Here is a 24166-nt window from a genome sequence, read left to right as displayed (position 1 = left end):
AAGATATTAATAATAGCTAGAAGGGAGAAGGCAATGGCAACCCACTCCAGTACTCTTGCCTGGAAACTCCCATGGACGGAGGAGCCTGGTGGGCTGCCGTGTATGGGATCACACAGAGTCGGACACGACTGGAGCGACTTAGCAGCAGCAGCAGCAGCAGCAATAGCTATAAACATGACTGTATCTTGGAATACTTAAAATTTGGGGAACTTCTAGAACATGTGTATTAATAAACGTCCGACAACATTGTCCATGTCACATTTGGCTCCATATTAATTCCCCTAGTCTGAGTACAAGCTGATGAAGGGGTTCTGGAGAATATGAGGGGCGGGGCCAGAGGGGCTGGCTAGTAAATTGGTTCAAGGCCGAGGGAGGAGTGGGCCTGACAGTGAGAAGGGAGCAGAGGGGTAGATTGGATTGTCAGTGGGAAGGTGGGGCAAGGGGCGGGGCGTGGTGGGCGGTGCTCGTATTAGGGATGGGGTGGCCTATAAAAAGGGCAGACTTGGCGCTGGAGGCGCAGAAGACAAGGTGACCGGCTAGTCCACCAGGAGCACTGGCTGCGATGCAGGGTATGACTCTGGGGTCTGCGAGGCCACGGGGGTGTGCTGGGTGGGGGTCGGCTGTGCTGTGCTGTGCTTCCTGTGGAGGAGAGGGTCTGCAGTAGTCGGCTGGCAAAGCATGGGTTGAGAGTTTGGGGACTTGAGGATGGGCCTGGTGGGGGTGGTGAGGATGGACAGGCAGCTGGCAGGGTTTGGGAATGGCACTCTTGGAGGGCAGCTGGCGGGGTCTGGCCGTCGGAGCTGCAGGTCCCTAACATTTGGACACTGACTCGCCCGCAGCGGCAACCAAGCCTGGAGAGGAGACCATGTGTACCTCAGCTTCCAGAAACTGGCTAGTCGGTGTTTGCTCTCTGAAGCCTGAACCCAAAGAGACGCCGGGCCCGAACCAACTGCCCATCGAGATGCTCCGGGAGGTGCTGAGCTACCTGCCTCCACGCATGCTGATCCGTCACTGCCGCCTGGTGTGCCGGCGCTGGCGAGACGTGGTGGATGACTGGGACCTGTGGCGGAGCATCCTGCCCTGGAAACACCCCAACCTGTGGCCCGTCATCCGCACCTGCTTGCCCCCTGCTGACAACCCAGGGCCCTGCATCCTGGGCCGCTTCTGCGAGCGCAGACCCATAGGACGCAACCTCCTCCGGAGCCCTCGTGGCCTAGGTGGGGAGCCCAGGAAAGAGGTCTTACTCCAGGGAGAACGTGGGAGGCACCAGACGCATGGGGCGCTTGGACTCCGTGAACCGGGTGGAACTGGATCCCAAGAGAAGAGTGGGAGTTTCCCCAAGGGAAACCCCCGGGGAGACTTATCCCTGGGCGGGTGGGTTGGCAAGGAACTTGGGCACTAACTGTTTTCATTTAACAGGAGGCTCCCAGAAATGGACCGTGCTGAGCCGTGAAGATGACTGGACGGAGGAGAAGGAAAACTTGGAGGTCATGCCAAGGGCCTATATGCAAACCAGCTTCCTGTCTTCCTACAGGTGAACGTCCCTCTTCCGCAAGGGCCAGGGCGGTTGTTGAGTACTTGCCCGGTTCTCATTGACCTTTCCCCATCTTTCCTAGGAGGTATCACAAGAAGCAGGTGTTGGACCTGGAGAAGGAGGGTCTGTGGCGCGAACTCCTGGATAGTGGAAACATTGAGATCTGTGTCTCTGACTGGTGAGTGTCATGACAAAAACGGCCCTTTGGCTGATCGCTGATCTTGGCTTGAAATTTTTTAAATTTCTAATTATATTCCTTGTATGTACCTGTGTGGGGTTGGCACAGAACAGTATGAATGGCAAATCAGAAGAATATAAAAATGCATGAATACATTAGGACAAAATTCTCTGGGAGAAGTAGAATGGACTTCTATGTCTAAAGAAGTGGGGCTATGGGAAGTCTCTGTAAAACGAGATAACTGTGTATTTACACCAGTTATTACTCTTATTTTTACATTTTTAATTTCAATCACCAAAAAAGCACGTATCTTGGTTGTGCAGTGCAGTGAATTATCACAAAGTGAACACATTCATTTCAATCAAGAACAGGACATTGCTAGCAAACCCCACCCCCATATGCCTCATGCTCTGTTCCCCATCACTTTCAACCCAAGGGTAGTACCATCCTGAATTCTGTTGCCATAGATCAGTTTTGTTCATTTGGACATTTAATATATATGGAGTTGTACAGTATATAGTATATGGTCTTCTTTTAACCAATAACATGTTTGTAAATTCATCCATAATTGTATGGAGCTGCTGTAACTTTACTTTCACTGGTTTATAATATCCATTACGGGAATATACCATAATTTATCCATTTACCACTGAAGGACATGGGATGTTCTGTCTTTGAATCTTGTTGGATATCCCATCACTAATTTATGTAGATTTCTCTATGCTGTGCTGTGCTCAGTCACTTCAGTTGTGACCCCATGGACTGTAGCCCACCAGGCTCCTCTGTCCACGGAATTCTCCAGGCAAGAATACTAGAGTGGATTGCCATGCTCTTCTCCAGTAGATTTCCCTGGATCTGTTTAAATGATAGGAAAGAAAATTGTATCTTAAAAACACCACCATTGTTCACATTGGAAGTCACATCTTTTACCGCCAGTGGAACACAGGATAAGAAATAATATGGGAGGAAGTACCTTGAAGAGCATGGCTCTAGTTCATTACTTCGGAAATGAATGTGCATGCAGAGTGGCTGGGGAGCTTCTTTAGTGTAGACTGATTCATTGGGGATGCAGAGGGGCTGAGCTCCAACATGACACTGATGGTAGAAGTCCTGGGGACCACAGAACTATTTTGCACTTGCATGCATGAGAAGGCCATTCAGATGAAGCAGGTAGACCCCCAGCGAGATGGGAAGGCAAGTTTAACCTTCAGGTTTTCCCTTCTCCCACAGGCGGAACGACCGACAAGGAATTGACTGCATATATCAGCTAACTGTCCATCTTCTAGATGCCAACCAGGCCATCCTGGACCATTTCTCTCCACTGCCTTTTCCCATCCGGCGTGGTAGAAACAGTGTCTCTTCTCGGGTAAGTCTCTGCAGGGGTGTGGGAAAGCACAGTGGGGCTTATGATGATCTACGGCTGTATAACAAATTGCCCTCAAATTAGTGACTTAATAACAACAGCACTCATTTCATCACGTTTCATGGTTTCTATGAGGAGGGCTCTTCTGGGAGTTTCTGGCTCTGGTGTCTCGTGTAGTTCCCTTCAGACACTGGCTGGAGCCAAAGGGCAAGGTGGGCTGTGAGTGTGTACACAGCAGCTGGTGGCTGGCCAGGCAGCTCTGGGTTTAGTCTCAGAGCTTGGCCTTGGGATCTCCCTGTTTGCTCTAGCTGGGGCTTCCTCCCAGCATGGCGGCTTCAGGGCAGGCAGCTGCTTCCTGGTGGCTCTGGGCTCCATGAGGCTGCTGGAGAAACTAGCAGAAGCTGCATTGCCTCTGACCCCGCAATGGAAGTCACTTGGTGAAAATCACTCAGCATCACTCCCACCACACTCTTGGTTACAGTGAAACCCTCCCAGATTCAAGGGGGTGGGAATTAGACTCCACCCCTGGGTGAGCAGAGGCATGATTCTAGAAGGACATGGGGAAGTGGAGACATTGTTGCAGCCATCAAGGGAAAACACCACCTGCCAGAAGCTCTAACTCAGCTTTTGAAAACACACTGAGAGTTAACCTCTTTTTCTGTCTACAGGCCAGCCACGTGTTCTCCAACATCAAGAAGGGCGTTTGCTTTGTGTCTTTTGAACGCCACATCTGGGACTTGGAGTTCAGAAATGAGCAGTATGGAGTGTGTCTGATGAACTCCACTGTCTTCGTGCGGGTCTGTCTACCCTAATCAAGGGCTGTCCTTGAAGACCACCTGACCTTCCTTCCAGGAGCTGGGACCAGTGGCTGAGCCATCTCAGTACTCGGGGACTTGTAGCTGCCTGGCCTCTGGGAACCTCATGAATCCAGTCAAAGCTTCTACTGGGCCCTGTCTTTAAATTCCGGAAGCTACAAGAAGAAAGCTCTTCCATCAGACTTATTGGCTGCTGCTACTCTAAGACAACTCCTGTTCTACCACAGGAGAACAGTGAACCCGTGAAATGCTGTAGCGGGACAAGGCTCCTCACCCTCCCCCAACGCCAGGCACCTCTGGTTCAACCCACATGCCCTCTGCCCTTGTCTCCTCCTCGTTCTGCATCAGAAGTTTTATTGGTCCCATGTAGGAAGCCCTCTCCTCATATCTAGAAGCTCATCCCCATGGCTGAGAAAATTCCAGCCACCACTGGTGGTGAGCTTAACCTCGTGGGGTTTCAAGACTGGGACCAGGACTCAGAGCAGAAAGTCAAACTACCTCAAAAACTGTTTGGAGACAGACAGAGGGTTCTGCCCACCCTGTGAACAATGAAGTCGTCCCCTGAGCCTAACTCTACCCTGGATTGTATTGTATGTAAAATTACTTTGTAATTTTGAAATTATTTTCAAATATGGAGAGGATAATTAAGGAACATCTTTTAAATCATAGGTAATACATATAATTTTGCCAAAAGTGTCTCAGCTCTTTTTTAATAGAAATACATTGTTACTGCCTTGGTGACTACTTGGTTCAGAGTAAGGAGTTGTTTCAGTTGAGGAAAAACTGTGCAGAAGAAAGCATCAGGAGAAGGTGTTCTCCAGTGGAGAGAATGGAAGAGTCAGAACCCTATTTCCCAAGCCCTAAGGAAATCATGGGGTCAAAGGTTATCAAGCAGCATTAAAAGACTTAGGCCTATGGTGGACCTGGGCACCGTGTCACAGGGACACCACATTTGTGACATTCTGGCCACAAGGGTGAGAGAGCCATGCAACGGCAGGATCCAGCTGTCCCCACCGCAGTCCAGGGGTCATGGCTGCCCCCTCCCTGCTGCAGGATCCCTAAGGAGCTCCAGGTCTCCGGATGGAAAGCAGATGAAGCCGCTGCTGCCTTTGATGTGTCTACCCTGAACTGTCCCCCCCACCTGCAGTAGAAGATGGGACACACCCTGAGGGAGTATTTTGTCAGTTTCATCCAAAGGGGAGTTGACAGGTTGAAACAGACCTAAGAGTTGTGACCACATGTAATGTGGGTCCTGAAGGATCCTGTGTGGTCCTTCCTCTTGCTCTAATGAGCTCTATTGCTCTGGCGTGGGTCATAGTTAGGACAACTTAGCTCTGGAGAATATTTTGGGGTCATCTGGAGGAATTTGGATATGAGGAATATGAATCAGGCGTTTACAGAAAATTAAAGGTGGAGACAATTGCCCTAAAGGAAAAGTAATCACTGGTCCAGTGTTAAGAGTCTGCCTACCAATGCAGGGGACATGGGTTCGATCCCTGCTCCAGGAAGATTCCTCATGCAGAGGAGCAACTAAGTCCGTGGCCACAACCAGTGAGCACATGCTCTAGAACCTGTGCTCCACAAGAGAAGCCACCATAGTGAGAAGCCCACGTACCACAGCTAGAGAAAACCCGCACAGAGCAACAAAGACCCAGTACAGACAAAACCGACGAACAAGAAAAAGGAAAGGCAACCATAGAATTTAATTTGGACATATAAATACACTTCTATTTTTATTGTCCATATATGCATATGTGTAAGTATGTACGGGCTTCCCAGGTGGCACTAGTGGGAAAGAACCCACCTGCCAATGCAAATAAGACTCAGGTTCAATCCCTGGGTCTGGAAGATCACCTGCAGGATGGCATGGCAACTTACTCCAGTATTCTTGCCTGAAGAATCCCACAGAGAGAGGAGCCATTTGGGCTACAGTCCATTGGCTACTCACAGAGTCAGACACAACTGAAATGACTTAGCACACACCCATATATGTAGGTGTGTGTGTGTGTGTGTGTGTGTGTGTGTATACACACACTATATACATATATATATGCATGTGTGTAGGTGTATGTATATATATGGGTGTGTGTATATATATACCTTTTTAGGCCACAACAGCATGAAACCTAGAAAACTACTGGAAAAATAATTGTTCCATGGAAGCTAAACAACATGCTAGTTAAAAAAAAACGATGGGTCAATGATGAAATCAAAGAGGAAATTTAAAACTATCTTGAGACAAATCACATTGAAAACATAACCATGCAAAATCTATGGGATGCAGCAAAAGCAGTTCTAAGAGGAGCATTCATAGTGACACAGGCTTTCCCAAAAAACAAACAACCAACAAGCCCTGACATAAACAACCTAACCTAGCACCTAAAGAACTAAGAAAAAGGAAGACTAAAGAAAGCCTAAAGTCAGCAGAAGGAAAAAAATAACATACACTTTTTCAAAGAATAATAAAATCAAGAGCCAGTTTTTTGAAAGAGTAAACAAAATAGACAAAGCTCTGGCCTGCTCTCCAAGGAGAAAAGTGAGAGGACCCAAATAAATAATATAAGAATTCAACAAGAAGAAATGGGGAAAAAATGGGAATTCCCTCATGGTCCAGCGGTTAGAACTCTGCTTCCATTTCAGGGGCACCAGTTCAATTCCTGGTCCAGGTACTAAGATCCCACATGCTGGACTTCCCTGGTGACCCAGTGGTTAAGAATCCATCTGCTAATGCAGAGAACATAGATTCAACCCCTAGTCCAGGAAGATCCCACATGCCACGGAGCGTCCAAGCCCATGAACCTCAACTACTAAGTCCATGTGCTGCAACTTCTAAAGCCTCCTGCCTGGCGCCCACGCTCCGCATCAAGAGAAGCCACCGCTGTGAGAAGCCCACACACTGCACACAAGAGTAGCTCCTGCTCTCCAAAACTAGACAAAGCCTGGGCATAGCAGCTAGGACCCGGCACAGCAGCTAGGACCCAGCTCAGCCAAAAAATAAAGTGAACAAACTTCCAAAGAGGAGAAATAGCAACGGATATTACAGGCATTTTTAAAAAATTAAGAGAATACTATGAACAATTATATGCCAACATTTTAGACAACCTAGAAGAAATAGACAAGTTTCTAGAAACATACAACCCATACAACAAAACTGAATCAGGAAGAAATAGATAATTTGAATAAACCTATCACTAGAAGTGAAATCGATTTTGCAATTTTAAAACTCCCTGCAAACAAAAGTCCAGGACTGATGGCTTCACTGGGGAATTCTACCAAACGTAAGGAGAACCTTTACTGATTGCTCTCACACTCTTCCAAATAACTGAAGGAGAGAACACTCGCAAAGTCATTCTATGAGCCACCATCACCCTGATACCAAAACCAGATAAAACCACTCCAAAAAGGAAAACTACGGACCAATATCTTTGATGAATATAGATGCAAAAATTCTCAACAAAACACTAGTAAACCAAATCCAACAAAGAGCACACACCTTTATCAAGCTGGATTCATCCCAGCATCACAAGGATGATTCAACATATGCAAGTCAATCGACATGATACATCACATCAACAAAGGACAGAAACCACGTGATCATCTCAATAGATGCAGAAAAAGCATTTGATAAAATCCAACATCCACCCACAATAAAAACTCATGTCAAAGTGAGTATAGAGGGATCACATCTCAACATAATTATAGCTACTTATGACAAATCTACAGTCAACATAATGCACAACAGTGAAAAACTGAAAGCCTTCCCACTAATCTGAAACAAGACGTAGAGGCCCACTCCCACCACTTCTATACTATATTATATTGGGAGTCCTAGCAACCAGGATGAGACAAGAAAGGAAATAAAAGACATCCAAATTGGAAGAGAAGAGGTGAAGCTGCCTTAAATGCAGATGACATGCTAATATATAGAAAAAGCATTAAAGACTTTACACAAAAATACTGGAACTGACAAACAAATTCAGTGAGGTAGCAGAATACAAGATTAACACACAGAAATCTGTTGCATTTCTTTACCCTGACAATGAAATACCAAAAAGTGAAAAAAAAAAGCCCTTTTAAAATTTCAACACAGACATCCCTTGTGATCCAGTGGTTAAGAATTCACCTTGCAATGCAGGGGACAAGGGTCCGATCCCTGGTCAGGGAACTAAGATCCCACATACCTCAGAGTAACTAAGCCCACACACAAGTACTGAGCCCTCACACTCCGGAGCCTGTGAGCCACAATTAGAAAGCCACAGCAGAGATTCTGCATGCCACAGCTAAGACCCAACACAGCCAAATACATAAATATTTAAACAAACAAAAAATTCCATCAAAAAATAAATACCTTAGAAATAAATTTGACAAAGGAGGTGAAAATCTTATATGCTGAGAACTATAAAATATTGATAAAGGAAATTGAAGGTGATTCAAAGAAATGGAAAGATATCCCATACTTTTAGATGGGAAAAAATGAATATTGTTAACAGTATTAATGTTGTAATATTTTGATAGCACCATCCAGAGATAAGGACATATATTTTTAATGTACACACAGACATTGGGCTTCCCTGGTGGCTCAGACGGTAAAAAATCTGCCTGACAATGCAGGAGACCTGGGTTCAATACCTGGGTTAGGAAGATCCCCTGGAGAAAGGCATGGCAACCCTCTCCAGTATTCTTGCCTGGAGAATCCCATGCACAGAGGAGCCTGGTGGGCTAAATCCAGGAGGTCGCAAAGAGTCAGATACGACTGAGTGACTAATACATACATACATACATCTAGATAGGCACAGACAGAGATCTCATACCTTCACTGCTTAAGTTTCAGAAAGCCTCTGTCCCTCTCCCACTTTTTTCTCTCCCTTTCTGTTTTAAACTCCACTTATTGAGCTAAGGCTGTAGTCTCAGATGATGTGGGCTGTTTTACCTTTCAAGGACATACCAAGAGTTATAACTTTAAGGTTTCTCCTAGGAGATCGTTTACTCTCTCAGGGTCAGAATTTTGAAAAGGTGTTTTATCAAGCTGACTTTCTCTAAATGTCAAAAAAGCTCCCTCCTGGCCATTTAAGAGTTAAGATAAGTGTTCACGAGCACTGGCTCTGTTCCAAATGTACATGAAGCCAGATGGAGTTGGAGTGACTGCCCATCTGGGAGCTTTCCTCCTATCGGAAAGCACGCACAACATTGACCAGAAGGAGGAATCCAGGACGGCTCTCCCCTAGGGGGCGCTGTCCCGTGCACGGCTTCTGAAAAGCACTCCCATTACTGTGACATCAAAAATGGAGCCCTAACTTTTTCAAAAGGCCCCTGGGGTGCCTTATACACCTTCCCCTCCTGGAAGCCATTACTCTAAAATCATTATCTTCTAGGTGGAAAGCCCTTTTGGAACCCAGTTATATTTGTTTTTCTTCTTAATCAGCATACTCCATGGGATATGATTCCAAAAATTAACAGTGATTGTCTCTCAGGAGGAAATTGAAGAATGGAGATGCAAACTTGCTTGTCAGTATTTTCCCTTTGAGCTTTACTTGAAGATTTTTTTTTACCTATTTTTTAAACCACTTTTTAAACCTCTGATTGGATTCAATCAATTTTCATAATCTCATTAGCAAACAGATTACATCAAAAAAATAATGTATTGCTATGGACAGAAGCAATATGAACTCCTTATTGCCAAATTCAGACTTAAATTGAAGACAGTAGGGAAAACCACTAGACCATTCAGGTATGACCTAAATCAAATCCCTTATGATTATACAGTGGAAGTGAGAAACAGATTTAAGGGACTAGATCTGATAGACTGCCTGATGAACTATGGACGGAGGTTCGTGACATTGTACAGGAGACAGGGATCAAGACCATCCCCATGGAAAAGAAATGCAAAAAAACAAAATGGCTGTCTGAGGAGGCCTTACAAATTGCTGTGAAAAGAAGAGAAACGAAAAGCAAAGGAAAAAAGGAAAGATATAAGCATCTGAATGCAGAGTTTCAAAGAATAGCAAGGAGAGATAAGAAAGCCTCCCTCAGCAATCAATGCAAAGAAATAGAGGAAAACAACAGAATGGGAAAGACTAGAGATCTGTTCAAGAAAATTAGAGATACCAAGGGAATGTTTCATGCAAAGATGGGCTCGATAAAGGACAGAAATGGTATGGACCTAACAGAAGCAGAAGATATTAAGAAGAGGTGGCAAGAATACACAGAAGAACAGTACAGAAAAGATCTTCACGACCCAGATAATCACAATGGTGTGATCACTCACCTAGAGCCAGATATCCTGGAATGTGAAGTCAAGTGGGCCTTAGAAAGCATCACTACGAACAAAGCTAATGGAGGTGATGGAATTCCAGTTGAGCTATTTCAAATCGTGGAAGGTGATGCTGTGAAAGTGCTGCACTCAATATGCCAGCAAATTTGGAAAACTCAGCAGTGGCCACAGGACTGGAAACGGTCAGTTTTCATTCTAATCCCAAAGAAAGGCAATGCCAAAGAATGCTCAAACTACCGCACAATTACACTCATCTCACATGCTAGTAAAATAATGCTCAAAATTCTTCAAGCCAAGCTTCAGCAATACATGAACCATGAACTTCCAGATGTTCAAGCTGGTTTTAGAAAAGGCAGAGGAACCAGAGATCAAATTGCCAACATCCTCCGGATCATGGAAAAAGCAAGAGAGTTCCAGAAAAACATCTATTTCTGCTTTATTGACTATGCCAAAGCCTTTGACTGTGTGGATCACAATAAACTGTGGAAAATTCTGAAAGAGATGGGAGTACCAGACCACCTGACCTGCCTCTTGAGAAACCTATATGCAGGTCAGGAAGCAACAGTTAGAACTGGACATGGAACAACAGACTGGTTCCAAACAGGAAAAGGAGTACGTCAAGGCTGTATATTGTCACCCTGCTTATTTAACTTCTATGCAGAGTACATCATGAGAAACGCTGGGCTGGAAGAAGCACAAGCTGGAATCAAGATTGCCAGGAGAAAGATCAATAACCTCAGATATGCAGATGACAACACCCTTATGGCAGAAAGTGAAGAGGAACTAAAAAGCCTCTTGATGAAAGTGAAAGTGGAGAGTGAAAAAGTTGGCTTAAAGCTCAACATTCAGAAGATGAAGATCATGGCATCTGGTCCCATCACTTCATGGGAAATAGATGAGGAAACAGTGGAAACAGTGTCAGACTTTATTTTTGGGGACTCCAAAATCACTGCAGTTGGTGACTGCAGCCATGAAATTAAAAGACGCTTACTCCTTGGAAGAAAAGTTATGACCAACCTAGATAGCATATTGAAAAGCAGAGACATTACTTTGCCAAGAAAGGTCCGTCTAGTCAAGGCTATGGTTTTTCCAATGGTCATGTATGGATGTGAGAGTTGGACTGTGAAGAAAGCTGAATTGATGCTTTTGAACTGTGGTGTTGGAGAAGACTCTTGAGAGTCCCTTGGACTGCAAGGAAATCAGACCAGTCCATTCTGAAGGAGATCAGCCCTGGGATTTCTTTGGAAGGAATGATGCTAGAGCTGAAACTCCAGTACTTTGGCCACCTAATGCAAAGAGTTGACTCATTCGAAAAGACTCTAATGCTGGGAGGGATTGGGGGCAGGAGGAGAAGGGGACAACAGAGGATGAGATGGCTGGATGGCATCACTGACTCGATGGACATGAGTCTGAGTGAACTCTGGGAGTTGGTGACAGACAGGGAAGCCTGGCATGCTGCAATCCATGGGGTCACAAAGAGTTGGACACGACTGAGCGACTGAACTGAACTGATGGACAGAAGGGTGTTGTTTCTAAAGTGTGAAAGAGTGAGTTGTTTGGCCGTGTCCAACTCTTTGCAACCCTGGGGACTGAGGTGGTTTCTAAGATTTGCTTCAAATTGCTCGGGGGGAGCAAGTGAGAGGGTATAGAGATGAAAACAGATTGGCCAGGAGTGAACTGTTGGAGCAGGGTGCTCCTTCCATTCTTCCAATTTGGGACATGTTAGAGAACCTCGGCAGTAAAAGTCGCATTGAAAGTGTACACTTTGAAAAGAAATTTGTCCTGTGTAAGAGTCAATCCATGTCTCAGAATTCAGGGTCTCCCACCCAGACTGCTGATGGCCTCCTTTCCCCTTTCCTGCTCGATTTCCCATAGCACTGACCACCTTCCAACGTACAAGGTCATTTCCATGTTAAGTCTATGTTCATGATGGCCCATGTGAATCACAGTCTGATTTCATGCTTATTTCATTTGTTAAAAATGTTTTATTCTCTTCTACATTTGTGGAGTGGAGAAGGCAATGGCACCCCACTCCAGTACTCTTGCCTGGAAAATTCCATGGACGGAGGAGCCTGGTAGGCTGCAGACCATGGGGTCTCGAAGAGTCGGACACGACTGAGCGACTTCACTTTCACTTTTCCCTTTCATACATTGGAGAAGGAAATGGCAACCCACTCCAGTGTTCTTGCCTGGAGAATCCCAGGGACTGGGGAGCCTGGTAGGCTGCAGATCATGGGGTCGCACAGAGTCAGACACGACTGAAGCGACTTAGCAGCAGCAGCAGCAGCACATTTGTGGAGAGGATTGGAGGGGAAGGGTAGCAGTGGGGGAGGGCGGGGGGGTGGTTTATTGGTCACAATCCTTGGCATGCAGGGATCTTAATTTCCTGACCAGGGATCAATCTCACCCCCCGCTATAGCAGAAGCTCAGAGTCTTAACCCCTGGACTGCCAGGGAAATCCCAGGGGATTTTATTTTTTACTGATTTCCCAATAGTATCTAATTTGCTTATCATGCCTCCTACTTACCATGTCTCTCCCTAGAAGGTAAGTTCCATGTGGGCAAGAATCCAGGTCTAGTTCTACTTGCTGATATTGAAATTATATATGTAACTCCCCTTTTATTTTTATTGGATAGAGTCAGTATACAGATTAAAACTAAAGATTCTTGAGCCAGCCTGAGTGAAAGTCGCTCAGTCATGTCTGACTGCTTGTGACTCCATGGACTGTATAGTCCATGGAATTCTCCAGGCAAGAATACTGGAGCCGTTCCCTTCTCCAGGAGGTCTTCCCAACCCAGGGACTGAACCCAGGTGTCCTGCATTGTGGGTGGATTCTTTACCAGCTGAGCCACCATGGAAACCCAAGAATACTGGAGTGGGTAGCCTATCCCTTCTCCAGCAGATCTTCCTGACCCAGGAATTGAACCAAAGTGTCCTGCATTGCAGGCGGATTCTTTACCAGCTGAGCTACCAGGGAAGTCCTCTGAGGTACCTGGTTAGGTTCAAATCCCAGCTCTGCCACCTGCCAGCCGTGTGACCTTGGGCAGGTCACTTGGCCTCAGTTTTCTGAGCTGAGTGAAGTAAGGACATAGCCATATCTACTACTACCCTGATTGGTAATAAAAGACTCCATGAAGGTGGACTGGGGCTTCCCCAGTGGCTCAGTGGTAAAGAATCCACGTGCCAACCAGGAGACATAGGTTCCATTCCTGGGTCGAGAAGATTCCCCTGGAGAAAGGAATGGTGGCCCACTTCAGTATTCTTGCCTGGGAAATCCCATGGACAGAGGAACCTGGCAGGCTGTAGTCCATGAGGTCACAGAAGAGTCGGATACGACTTACAACATGACTAAACAACAACAACAGCCCTTATTTAGGGAGTCAGATGGAAATGCATTTGCTTCCTGCTGGAGCCTGTTTTCTCCTGTGCAATGTGATCTGAGTTAGTGATATTGGGTACTTAAACGTGATAAGAATTTTATGCGACCTAATGAATAGGAAGCCTCCGACTGAGATGTCTGACCCAAATAACAGCAATTGCTCAGCACCAAAGGCCTTCTTTTTCTTTTTAATGGCAAAGACCCAGAAGCAGAAGAAATTAAGAAGAGATGGCAAAAATACACAGAAGAATGTTACAAAAAAGCTCTTAATGACCCAGATAACCATGATGATGTGGTCCCTCACCTTGAGCCAGACATCCTCAAGTGTGAAGTAAAGTGGGCCTTAGAAAGCATTACTATGAACAAAGTTAGTGAAAGTGATGGAATTCCAGCTGAGCTATTTCAAATCCTAAAAGATGATGCTGTTAAAGTGCTGCACTCATTATGTCAGCAAATTTGGAAAACTCAGCAGTGGCCACAGGACTGGAAAAAGTCAGTTTTTCATTCCAATCCCAAAGAAAGGCAATGCCAAAGAATGCTCAAATTACCATACAGTTGCACATGCCAGCAAGATTATGCTCAAGTCCTTCAACCTAAGCTTCAGCAGTACATGAACCAAGAACTTCCAAATGTACAAACTGGATTTAGAAAAGGCAGAAGAATCAGAAATCAAATTGCCAACATACACTGGATAGAGTTGATATACAGATTAAAAGCAAGGATTCAAACTCAGGGAGATAGTGAAGGACAGGGAAGCCTGGCAGTTCATGGGGTCGCAAAGAGTTGGACACAACTGAACAACAACAATTTATTCATTTATTTTTGGGGGTGCTGCTTCTTCGCTGCTGTGCATGGGCTTTCTCTAGTTTCAGTCTTCCAGCTTCCTCATCGCGGTGGTTTCTCTTGTTAGGGTGTGTGGGCTCTAGGGCACACGAAGACCTGAGTAGTGACTACATGTGGGCTCAGTAGTAGTAGTGCTCAGGCTTAGTTGCGCTTAGGCGTGTGGGATCTTTCTAGACCAGGGATCAAATCGGTGTCGCCTGCATTGGTAGGTGTATTCATAACCACTGGACCACTGGGGAAGTCCTGCAACCTGGTTAGGGACACTCCAAGGGGTCACTGGTGGGGATGACAATGACAAGACTGACTACTTCAGCCAACCCCTCCCTCCTCCAAGGCTTTTCTTCAGTTGAGTGGTGGTCCCAATACAGCCCAATGGAGGGATTTTCTGGAGATCACCCAGGGAGGAAAGGGAGGGGCAGGCTTGTAAGTACAAGCAGAGGGAGGAGGGGCAGGACAGTGAGAAGGGAGGGGCAGGCAGAGAATGTGGAATCAGAAAGGGAGTGGGAGTGGGTGGTGAAGGGTGGTGCTGGGTAGGAAGAAAGGAGGGGCCAGAAAATAAAAAGGGCAGATGTAGAGATGGGGGTACCTGAAGCTTGGCTGCCTGCAAGGAGCAATGAGTGAGATACAGGGTGGGGCTCCGGGGCTGCACGGCCCCAGAGGGGACTGGGTGGGGGGCGGCTGTGGGGCGCACGGTGGAGAGTGGAGGAGATGGGAGCCTGGCAAGGACAGCTTGGGAGTCTGGGGACTTGAGGACGGGGCTGGGGGTGATGAAGATAGGGAGGCAGCTGATGGGGTTTGGGGGAGTGACAGCCTTGGGGTGTGGCTGGTAGGGGTGGGGCTGGTGGAGGCTGGAGGTCATGGAAACTCTGACGTCTTGACACCGGGTCTCCAGCAGCGGCAGCCTGGCCTGGTGAGGACGACCTGTGGGCCTCTGGGGGCCTGCCTGCCAGTGTTGCCACTCCGGACATGGAACCCGAGGAGGTGTTGGACCTGAACCGACTGCCTAACGAGCTGCTCCAGGAGGTGCTGAGCTACCTGCCCCCAAGCACGCTGCTCCAGCAATGCCGCCCAGTGTGCCGGCGCTGGCGAGACGTGGTGGACGGCTGGGACCTGTGGCGGAGCATCCTGCCCTGGAAACACCCCGACCTGTGGCCCGTCATCCGCACCTGCCTGCCCCCTGCTGACGACCCCGGGCCCTGCATCCTGGGCCGCTTCTGCGAGCGCAGACCCATAGGACGCAACCTCCTCAGGGACTCTCAGAGCTCTCGAGGCCTAGGTGGGAGCCCAGGGAAGGGTCCTTGTGGGAGCACGTTGGAGGATGCGAACGGGGCAGGCATGGGAAAGACGAGAGGCCTGTACCTGGACGAGTGGGCTGGCGGGGAACTCAGTCACCAACCTTTTTTTTTTTTTTTAATGGAAGGATTCTTGAACCGGATGGTGCTGACCGCAGGGGCTGCCCGGGGTGCAGAGGAAAACGCAAGGGTGGGCCCGCTGATGGCCTATAGACAGAGATGGTTCCTGTCTACCTACAGGTGATGTCCCTAGTTCCCCAGGGTCAGGGCGGTTGTCCAGTACTTGTTTGGTTCTCATTGACCTTGCTCCCTCTTTCCTAGGTGGTGTCAACAGAAGCAGGTGTTGGACCTGGAGAAGGAGGGTCTGTGGCGGGAACTCCTGGATAGTGGAAACATTGAGATCTGTGTCTCCGACTGGTGAGTGTGGTGACAAAAACAGCCCTTTAGCTGAGCATTGGCCTTGGTTTGGGTGACTTCATGTAGGTCTCTTAACAGCCCCTTAGATAAGCAGGAAGGTAAATGACTTCATCACCATCAGAGCTTTAGCACTTAGCAACATCCTCTCCCTGAACCCTCTCTCAGCCCCCAAAGGGACCTGGATTGGAAGATGCCTGGTTGGATCCTAGCAGAGGATTTGGGTCCAACTAAGTCTTTTTTTTTTTTTTTCCAACTAAGTCTTGTCTGTAAATGAGATGCTCCTTGGTTCAGGAGGGGACAAGATAGAAGAGTTGTCTAAGAGGTCAGATTCTGGAACCAGACCTCTCACACTCAAATCCCAGCTTCCTGGCTTTGTGGCCTTGGGCAAGTCACAGTGATGCCTGCATTTCCCTATCTTCATAAGACAGGGTTATATATCAGCCACAAAGCCAGTTGTTTCAGTGGAGAAAAAGCTGTAGAGAAGAGTGGGTTTTTAAAAAAATATCTATTTGCTTTACTGTGCTGGGTCTTAATTCCACCATGACGGGCTGGCATGTAGGATCTAGTTCCCTGACCAGGGATCAAACCCGCCCGCCCCCACTTAAGAATCCAGAGTCTTAGCCAATGGACCACCAGGGAAGTCCCTGAGTTTTTATTTTATTGTATTATTTACTTATTTATAGGGTCTGCTGGGCCTTTGCTGCTGTACGAGACTTCTCTAGCGGTGGCGAGCAGGGGTTACTCCCTAGTTGCAGTGCACGGGCTTCTCATTGTGGTGGCTTTCTCTTGTTGCAGGGCACAGGGTCTAGCGCTCAGGCTCAGTAGCTGTGGTGCACGGGCTCAGTGCCTCTGTGGCATGTGGGCTTTTCCTGGATCAGGGAGCAAGCCCCTGTCTCCTACATTGGCAAGCTGGTTCCTTACACACTGAGCCGCCAGGGAAGCCCTCACCCAAGTTTTTACTAGGGCTTTATCATGTGTTAACCTCCAGATCAATTCATATTCCATACTTCATGCTAAGTCACATTGTTATCTGGAGTGGCTGGCCTCCGTTATGTGACTGTAATGGAGGATGTGGTCAGCCCCAACCATTTCATATTGACAGGTCATTTGTGTGTGTGTGTGTGTGCGCGCGCGTGTGTGTGATTGGCACAGAACAGTATGAAAGGTAAGTCAGAAGAACACACAAATATATTAATACAGAAATAAGACAAACAAAATACTACAGGAAGAAGTAGAATGGGCATCTGTTTCTAAGAAGCAGAGTGATATGAAGTCTCTGTGAAAGATAGTTGTTTGTGTGTTTGTACAGCCTATTACTCCTAATTTTTTTAATTTTAATTTCTTACATCAAAACATAGCTATCTATTTGGAGGTCGTTTCTTTGATGTTGCTGGATAGCCCATCACCACTGTATTTAGGTGCCCCTGGATCCTGTTATACGACTGATAAAAAAAAAAAAATTGTACCCTCAAAAGGTACAATTACCTTTTACAATTAAAAAATTAAAACATTACCATTGTATACATTGGAAATGACATCTTGGCCACCACTGAAATATATTATAGGATGAGAAATAAGACAATGGAAGGAGGTACCTTGAGGCTTCCCAGATGGCACCAGTGGTAAAGAACCTGTCTGCCAGTGCAGGAGATATGAGACATGGGTTTGATCCCTGGGTCAGGATGATCCCCTGGAGGAGGGCATGGCAACCCACTCCTGTGTTCTTGTGTGGAGAATCCTGTGGGCAGAGGAGCCTGGAGGGCTACAGTCCACAGGGTCACAAAGAGTCAGACACAACTGAGCGACTTAGCACGCACATGCACCTTTAAGCCTGGGATTCTAGGTCATTCCTCCTGAAATGAATGTGCAGACCAGCTGCGGAGCATGTTTGGTGCAGATGGATTCAGTTAGATATGCAATGGGGTCAAGCTGCCCCGTGACACTGACGGTGCCAGTTCCCATGACAACACTTGGTACTTGTATGCATGGCAAGCCCTTTCAGGTGAAGGCAGGCAAACCCCCAAAGAGATGGGGTGACCAGTTCAGGCTTCACAGTCTCCCTTCTGCCATAGGTGGTTCGATGACCGAGACGCTGACTGTTTATATCGTCTAATTGTCCAACTTTTAGATGCCAACCAGGTTGTCCTGCATCACTTCTCTCCTTTGCCTTTTCCCAGCGATCAGTTGGGCAACGGTTTCTTCTTTGAGGTGAGTCTCTATGAGGGCTGTGGGAAAGGACAGTGGAACCTATGATGATCTATGGCTGCATTAACAAATTGCCCCGGAATTTAGTTGTTTAATATCAACAGCAGTCATCTTATCTCCTCTCACAGTTTCTATGAGGACGATTTTGCTGGGAGTTTCTGGCTCTGGTCTCATGTCGTTCCCTTCAGACACAGGCTGGAGTTGAAGGGCAGGGTGGGGTGTGAGTGTGTACACAGCAGCTGGTGGCTGGCCAAGCAGCTCTTGGTTTAGGTTCAGAGCTTGGCCATGGGATCCCCCTGCATGGTCTAGTTGGACTTCCTCACAGCATGGCAGCTTCGGGGCAGTCAGCTGCTCAGGGCTTCACCATGAGGCTGCTGGAGAAACCAGCAGAAGCTGCATTGCCTCTGTGATCCTGCTGTGGAAGTCACTTGGTGAAAGTCACCCAGCATCACTCCCACCACACTCTTGGTTACAATGAAACCCACCCAGATGCAAGGGGGTGGGAATTAGACCCCACCCCTGGGTGAGGAGTGGCATGATTCTAGAAGGATGTGTGGAAGTAGAGACCTTGTTGCAGCCATCTATAGGTAATACCATCTGCCAGAAGGCCCCCAACTCAGCTTTTGAGGGGAAGGCCATGGTACAGTGGGACTTAATCTCTTTTTCTGTCTACAGGTCAACCACGTGTTCTCCAACCTCAAGAAAGGCGTCCGCTTTGTGTCTTTTGAACACTGGGTCCGGGACTTTGAGTTCTCGTGTGAGCAGCACGGAGACTATCCATTACACCCGAGTGTGACCGTGCGGGTCCGTCAGGCACTACCTGACCATGCCTTTCAGGCTCTGGGACCCTTTGCCGAGCCGTCTCAGTATTAGGGACTTGTAGCTCCTGGCCTCTGGGGATCTAATGAATCCAGTTGAAGTTTCTAATGGGCCCTGTCTTCAGGTTCTGGAAGCTACAGGAAGAACGTTCTTACATCAGATTTACTGGTCGCCACTGCTCTAAGGCAGGCACTGTTCTAGTAAGTGGAGACGCACAGATGAAGACAGAGAGATGGTGAGAGGACTCCTCGTCCTCCCCCCACGCCAGGCCCTCTGGCTCAGCCCCTGTGCCCTCTGCCCTCGTTTCCTTCTGGTTCTGCTGCAGAGGCTTCACTGGTCTTGTGCAGAAAGCCCTCTCCTCATGTCTGAACTGGAAGCTCATCCCTATGGCTAAGAAAATCCCAGCCCCCACTGGTGGTGAACTTAACCTCATGGGGTTTCAAGACTGGGACCAGGACTCAGAGCAGGAAGTCAAACTGCCTCAAAAACTGTTTGGAGACGGAGGGTTCTGCCCACCCTGTGAACAGTGATGTGGTCCCCTGAGCCCAACCCTACCCTGGATCCTACAGTGTATAAAATTATTTTGTTACATTTTTAAATTCTTTTCAAATATGGAGAGAATAAATCAAGAACATATCTGCCAATCATAGGTAATAAATGTAATATAATCTTGCCAAAGTGTCTCAGCAGTTTTTAATAGCAATACAGTGTTACAGCCTGGGTGACTACTGGATTCCGAGTAAGGAGCTGTTTCAGTTGAGGAAAAACTGTACAGGAGGAAACATCTAGAGAAGGTGTTCTCCAGTGGAGAGAATGGCAGAGTCAGAACCTTATTTCCCAAGTCGAGGAAACATCTAGAGAAGGTGTTCTCCAGTGGAGAGAATGGCAGAGTCAGAACCTTATTTCCCAAGTCCTGACGGATGCTAAAGCTGAAACTCCAATACTTTGGCCACCTCATGCGACGAGTTGACTCATTGGAAAAGACTCTGATACTGGGAGGGATTGGGGGCAGGAGGAGAAGGGGACGACAGAGGATGAGATGGCTGGATGACGTCACTGACTCGATGGACATGAGTTTGAGTGAGCTCCGGGAGTTGGTGATGGACAGGGAGGCCTGGCATGCTGCAATTCATGGGGTCGCAAGGAGTCAGACATGACTGAGTGAATGAACTGAACGGAAGGAAATCATGGGGTCACAGGTTATCAACCAGGGTTAGAAGCCTTAGGCATGCAGTGGATATGGGCACAGTGTCACAGTGACACCACATTTGTGACATTCTGGTCACGAGGATGAGAGAGAACCTTGCAACGGCAGGATCCGGCTGTTCCCACACCAGTCCAGGGGTCATAGCTGCCCCCTCCCTGCTGCAGGATCCCTAGGGAGCTCCAGGTCTCTGGATGGAAAGCAGATGAAGCCGCTGCTGCCTTTGATGTGTCCACCCTGAAGTGTCCCCCCACCTGCAGTAGAAGATGGGACACACCCCAAGGGGAGAGTGTTTTGTCAGTTTCATCCAAAGGGGAATTGACAGGTTGAAACAGACCTGAGAGTCAGGACCACATGCAGTGTGTGGTCCTGGAATAGATACTGGTTCAGACTCAACTCTGGAGGGTATTTTTGGTTCCACTAGAGGACTTTGGATAGAAGGAATATGAGACAGGAATTTACAGGAAGGGAACGATGGAGACCATTGCCTGAAAAATAAACATATTATTTAACTTTCACATATACGTGTTGTATTATACCTATATGCATATTTGTAGGCGTGTGTACCTATATGCCAAATTTAGGTCATTGGTAAGTCATTTCAGTCATGTTCGACTCTGTGTGACCCCATGAACTGTAGCCCACCAGGCTTCTCTTTTCATGAGATTCTCCAGGCAAGAATACTGGAGTGGGTTGCCATGCCCTCCTCCAGGGCATCTTCCCGAACTAGGCACTGAACTAGCATCTCTTAGGTCTCCTGCACTGGCAGGTGGTTCTTTACTACTAGTGCCTCGTGGAAAGCCTCAATTAAACTTATACACATGCTTATTTAAGTATATTTCCGTGCATTTGTATTATGGACTACCTTCTGGATATCCTGAAGAAGGAAATGGCAACCGCCTCCAGTACTCTTGCCTGGAAAATTCCATGGATGGAGGAGCCTGATAGGCTACAGGCCAAGGGGTCGCAAAGAGTCGGACATGACTGAGCCACTTCACTTCACTTCTGGATGTATCTATTCATAACAAGAATATGAACCAAAGCATTACAGGCTTACCGCAGTGGTGAACAGTGGATAGAAGTTACTTCTGTACTTACTCACTTTGCATATCTGAATTTCTCATTTTCTGTATGTGTGTGTAGGAATACTATGTTACAGACAAATATGAAGCATCCTCCAATGCAATTTCCCTTCACTTTCAGATGTAACCACTTTTAGAGGACACTTTTGCTGACAGGGTTTTAACATTTTGTTTGGAGAATTCTGTATACAAGCAAATGTAGAGAGAAGAGTATTGTTATTTCCATGTCACTTTCTATTACCCAGAAACAGTTTCAGCTTAAGGCCAGTCCTCAATTCTCACCCTTCTCTTTATATTTTTAATGTATATTTTAATATTTTGTTTTATTTATTTTTTAATTAGAGGAAAATTGCTTTACAATGTTGTGTTGGTTTCCGCCATACAACAATGCAAATCAGCCATAATTATACATATATCTCCTCCCTCTTGAGCCTCTCTGTCCTCCCCCATCCCACCCCTCTAGGTCATCACAGAGTGCCAGCCTGGGCTCCCTGTGGTATATAGCAGCTTCTCACCAGCTATCTATGTTACACATGGCTGTGTATATATGTCAATGCTATTTTTCCATTCGTCCCAGTCTTTCCTTCCCCTACTGTGTGCACAATTCCGTTCTATCTGCATCTCCATTCCTTCTCTGCAAATAGGCTCATTAATACTATTTTTCCAGATACTGTTGAGATATATATATATATATGCATCACTGTACAATACTTGCTTTTCTCTTTCTAATGTACTTCACTCTATATAACAGATTCTAGGTTCATCCACTTCACCAAAACTGCCTCAATTTTGTTTTATATATATATACAGACCGTTTTTTAAGTCTTTATTGAATTTGTTATAACATTGTTTTTTTCCTGTGTTTTGGGTTTTTGGCCACGGGGCATGTGGGATCTTAGTTCCCTGACCAGGGATCAAACCCACACCCTCTGCATTCGAAGGCGAAGTCTTAACCACTGGACCATCGGGGACATCCAAATTCATTTTTTTTTTTTTTTGGCACAATTTCAAACTTAAAGAGAAGTTGTAGTTACCAAAGAGGATTTTTCCACCCAAAATATTTAGCACATTTACAACTGGATGCACTATCACCACCTTTAGGGCGTATTTTCTGCAACCATTAGACTGAAGAGGTCACAATGATTAAATAGCTGCCTGATGAAGTAGCAGAAACGGTTAACATAGCTTGGCCTCTCCTTCTAAAGGAGTGTGTCTCAGGAGTGAGTCCAACTGTATGCTGAGACCCCCAAGTCCTTCTGGCAAATATGCAGCCATGGGGGTAGCCTTGGGGATACACGAACACATGCACAGTGGTGTCGGGTGGCATTGCTAGAAAGATCCTGGCTACCTAAACTATGGCCTGTCTGTTAAAGGGAGGGGATGGGTGGAATGGGGAAACCCCAGTGCCTGTTGGCCATGGAGTTGCTCATGGTTTGAAACAGCTGAGCTGCTCTGTTTGATCTGAGTCCCCGTAAAACCGAGTTCCCCTAACAAGTCTATGATTGACCTCTCTATCCAAAACTTGATTTCTTTTCTTGTCCCATAGTGTTCCCCCCAAGATTGAGGGGTGTCAAAGAAAAGGGGGAAATGAAACGGAGTAGGATCCTCCTGGGTACAAAAGCTTTTCCAAGACCCCCATTTCTTGTTTGTAGGAAACAGGCTTCACCTTCCTAGACTGTCCCTGAGTTCCAGTGAAATAAATTTAACATATTTCCATCTAGGGAAGACATTCTGGCTTATATATGATGCAAGTGAGACTTGAACCCAGCCAAAACCCAGATTGAATCCATGGTCTTTTAACAGATCATACCTGGTCTCAGGAGTTAATAAAGGTCAGGTCCTTGATATCTCAATGGAGAAAGAATTCGCTCAGAAACTAAATAATGGGTAAGAAGTAAATTTATTTAGAGAGAAACACATTCCACAGACAGAACATGGGTCATCTTAGAAGGGAAGAGGCCCCAAAATATGGTGTGGTTAGATTTTATGGACTGGGTAATTTCATAGGCTGAAAGATGGGAGATTATTTGGGGAGAAGGGGTGGAGATTTCTAGGAACTAGACCACCACTCACTTTTTGACCTTTTATGGTTGGCCTCAAAATGGCAACCCACTCCAGTGTTCTTGCCTGGAGAATCCCAGGGACGGGGAAGCCTGGTGGGCTGCCGTCTATGGGGTCACACAGAGTCGGACACGACTGAAGTGACTTAGCATAGCATAGCAGAACTATCGGGGCTTCCCTGGTGGCTCAGACAGTAAAGAATCCAGTTGCAATGCAGGAGACCTGCATTCGATCCCTGGGTCAGGAAGATCCCCTGAAGGAGGGCATGGCAACCCACTCCAGTATTCTTGCCTGGAGAATCCCCATGGACAGAGGACCCTGGCAAGGTACAGTCCACGGGGTCACAAAGAGTCGGACATGACTGAGCGACTGAGCTCAGCACACACAGAAGAGAATAGCTTTATTGCTTTGCTGGGCAAGGGGGGACCACAGCAGGCTGTGCTGTGCTTAGTCACTCAGTCGTGTCTGACTCTTTTCGACCCCATGAACTGTAGCCCACCAGACTCCTCTGTCCATGAGATTCTCCAGGCAAGAATACTGGAGTGGGTTGCCATCCACTCCTTCAGGGGATCTTCCCCACCCAGGAATCGAACCCAGGTCTCCCGCATTGCAGGTGTCTTCTTTACCACCTGAGCCACCAGGGAAGCCCATGGCAGGCTAATGCCCTCAAAACCCATGTGTCCCAACGTGGGGAAGATAGTGA

General features: G+C 46.9%; 2 protein-coding genes across 12 annotated transcripts; both read left to right on the top strand.

Annotated features, from left to right (window-relative positions):
* Positions 1 to 363: 363 nt before the first annotated feature.
* On the top strand, positions 364 to 4583 carry LOC147353800 (F-box only protein 27-like). 3 transcript variants are annotated; one of them, XM_086349637.1, is made up of 6 exons: positions 364 to 569; positions 840 to 1217; positions 1420 to 1534; positions 1617 to 1712; positions 2943 to 3078; positions 3744 to 4583. In XM_086349637.1, the coding sequence occupies exons 1-6, from the start codon at positions 563 to 565 to the stop codon at positions 3885 to 3887; spliced, it is 876 nt and encodes a 291-aa protein (XP_086205763.1). In that variant the 5' UTR covers positions 364 to 562; the 3' UTR covers positions 3888 to 4583. The 3 variants fall into 3 exon arrangements, with proteins under 3 accessions (XP_086205763.1, XP_086205762.1, XP_086205764.1); XM_086349636.1 differs by having other exon boundaries at positions 448 to 569; positions 840 to 1325; XM_086349638.1 differs by lacking the exon at positions 840 to 1217 and having other exon boundaries at positions 455 to 569.
* Positions 4584 to 14831: 10248 nt separating this feature from the next.
* On the top strand, positions 14832 to 19787 carry LOC147353799 (F-box only protein 27-like). 9 transcript variants are annotated; one of them, XM_086352411.1, is made up of 6 exons: positions 14857 to 15000; positions 15276 to 15659; positions 15804 to 15915; positions 15997 to 16092; positions 18165 to 18300; positions 18973 to 19787. In XM_086352411.1, the coding sequence occupies exons 1-6, from the start codon at positions 14997 to 14999 to the stop codon at positions 19168 to 19170; spliced, it is 930 nt and encodes a 309-aa protein (XP_086208537.1). In that variant the 5' UTR covers positions 14857 to 14996; the 3' UTR covers positions 19171 to 19787. The 9 variants fall into 9 exon arrangements, 7 of the variants coding, with proteins under 7 accessions (XP_086208543.1, XP_086208537.1, XP_086208539.1 ...); XR_015145957.1 differs by having other exon boundaries at positions 14879 to 15012; positions 18148 to 18300; positions 18973 to 19041; XR_015145958.1 differs by having other exon boundaries at positions 14879 to 15012; positions 18221 to 18300; positions 18973 to 19031.
* Positions 19788 to 24166: the final 4379 nt, after the last annotated feature.

Source organism: Bos grunniens, chromosome 18, assembly GCF_055505025.1.
Source record: "Bos grunniens cultivar Pamir isolate PY7600 chromosome 18, Bosgru_T2T1.0, whole genome shotgun sequence".
NCBI lineage: Eukaryota > Metazoa > Chordata > Mammalia > Artiodactyla > Bovidae > Bos > Bos grunniens.
Note: the sequence above shows the minus strand (reverse complement) of the source record. Positions and strands in the feature narration are given on the sequence as shown.

Excerpts from the sequence above, each read along its gene's own strand:
- LOC147353800 (XM_086349636.1), top strand. Across the intron at positions 1,326-1,419 it reads AACTGGATCCCAAGAGAAGA|GAGGCTCCCAGAAATGGACC; the intron begins GTGGGAGTTTCC and ends TTCATTTAACAG. Across the intron at positions 1,713-2,942 it reads GAGATCTGTGTCTCTGACTG|GCGGAACGACCGACAAGGAA; the intron begins GTGAGTGTCATG and ends CTTCTCCCACAG.
- LOC147353799 (XM_086352410.1), top strand. Across the intron at positions 15,660-15,803 it reads TCAGAGCTCTCGAGGCCTAG|GATTCTTGAACCGGATGGTG; the intron begins GTGGGAGCCCAG and ends TTTTAATGGAAG. Across the intron at positions 18,301-18,972 it reads GCAACGGTTTCTTCTTTGAG|GTCAACCACGTGTTCTCCAA; the intron begins GTGAGTCTCTAT and ends TTCTGTCTACAG.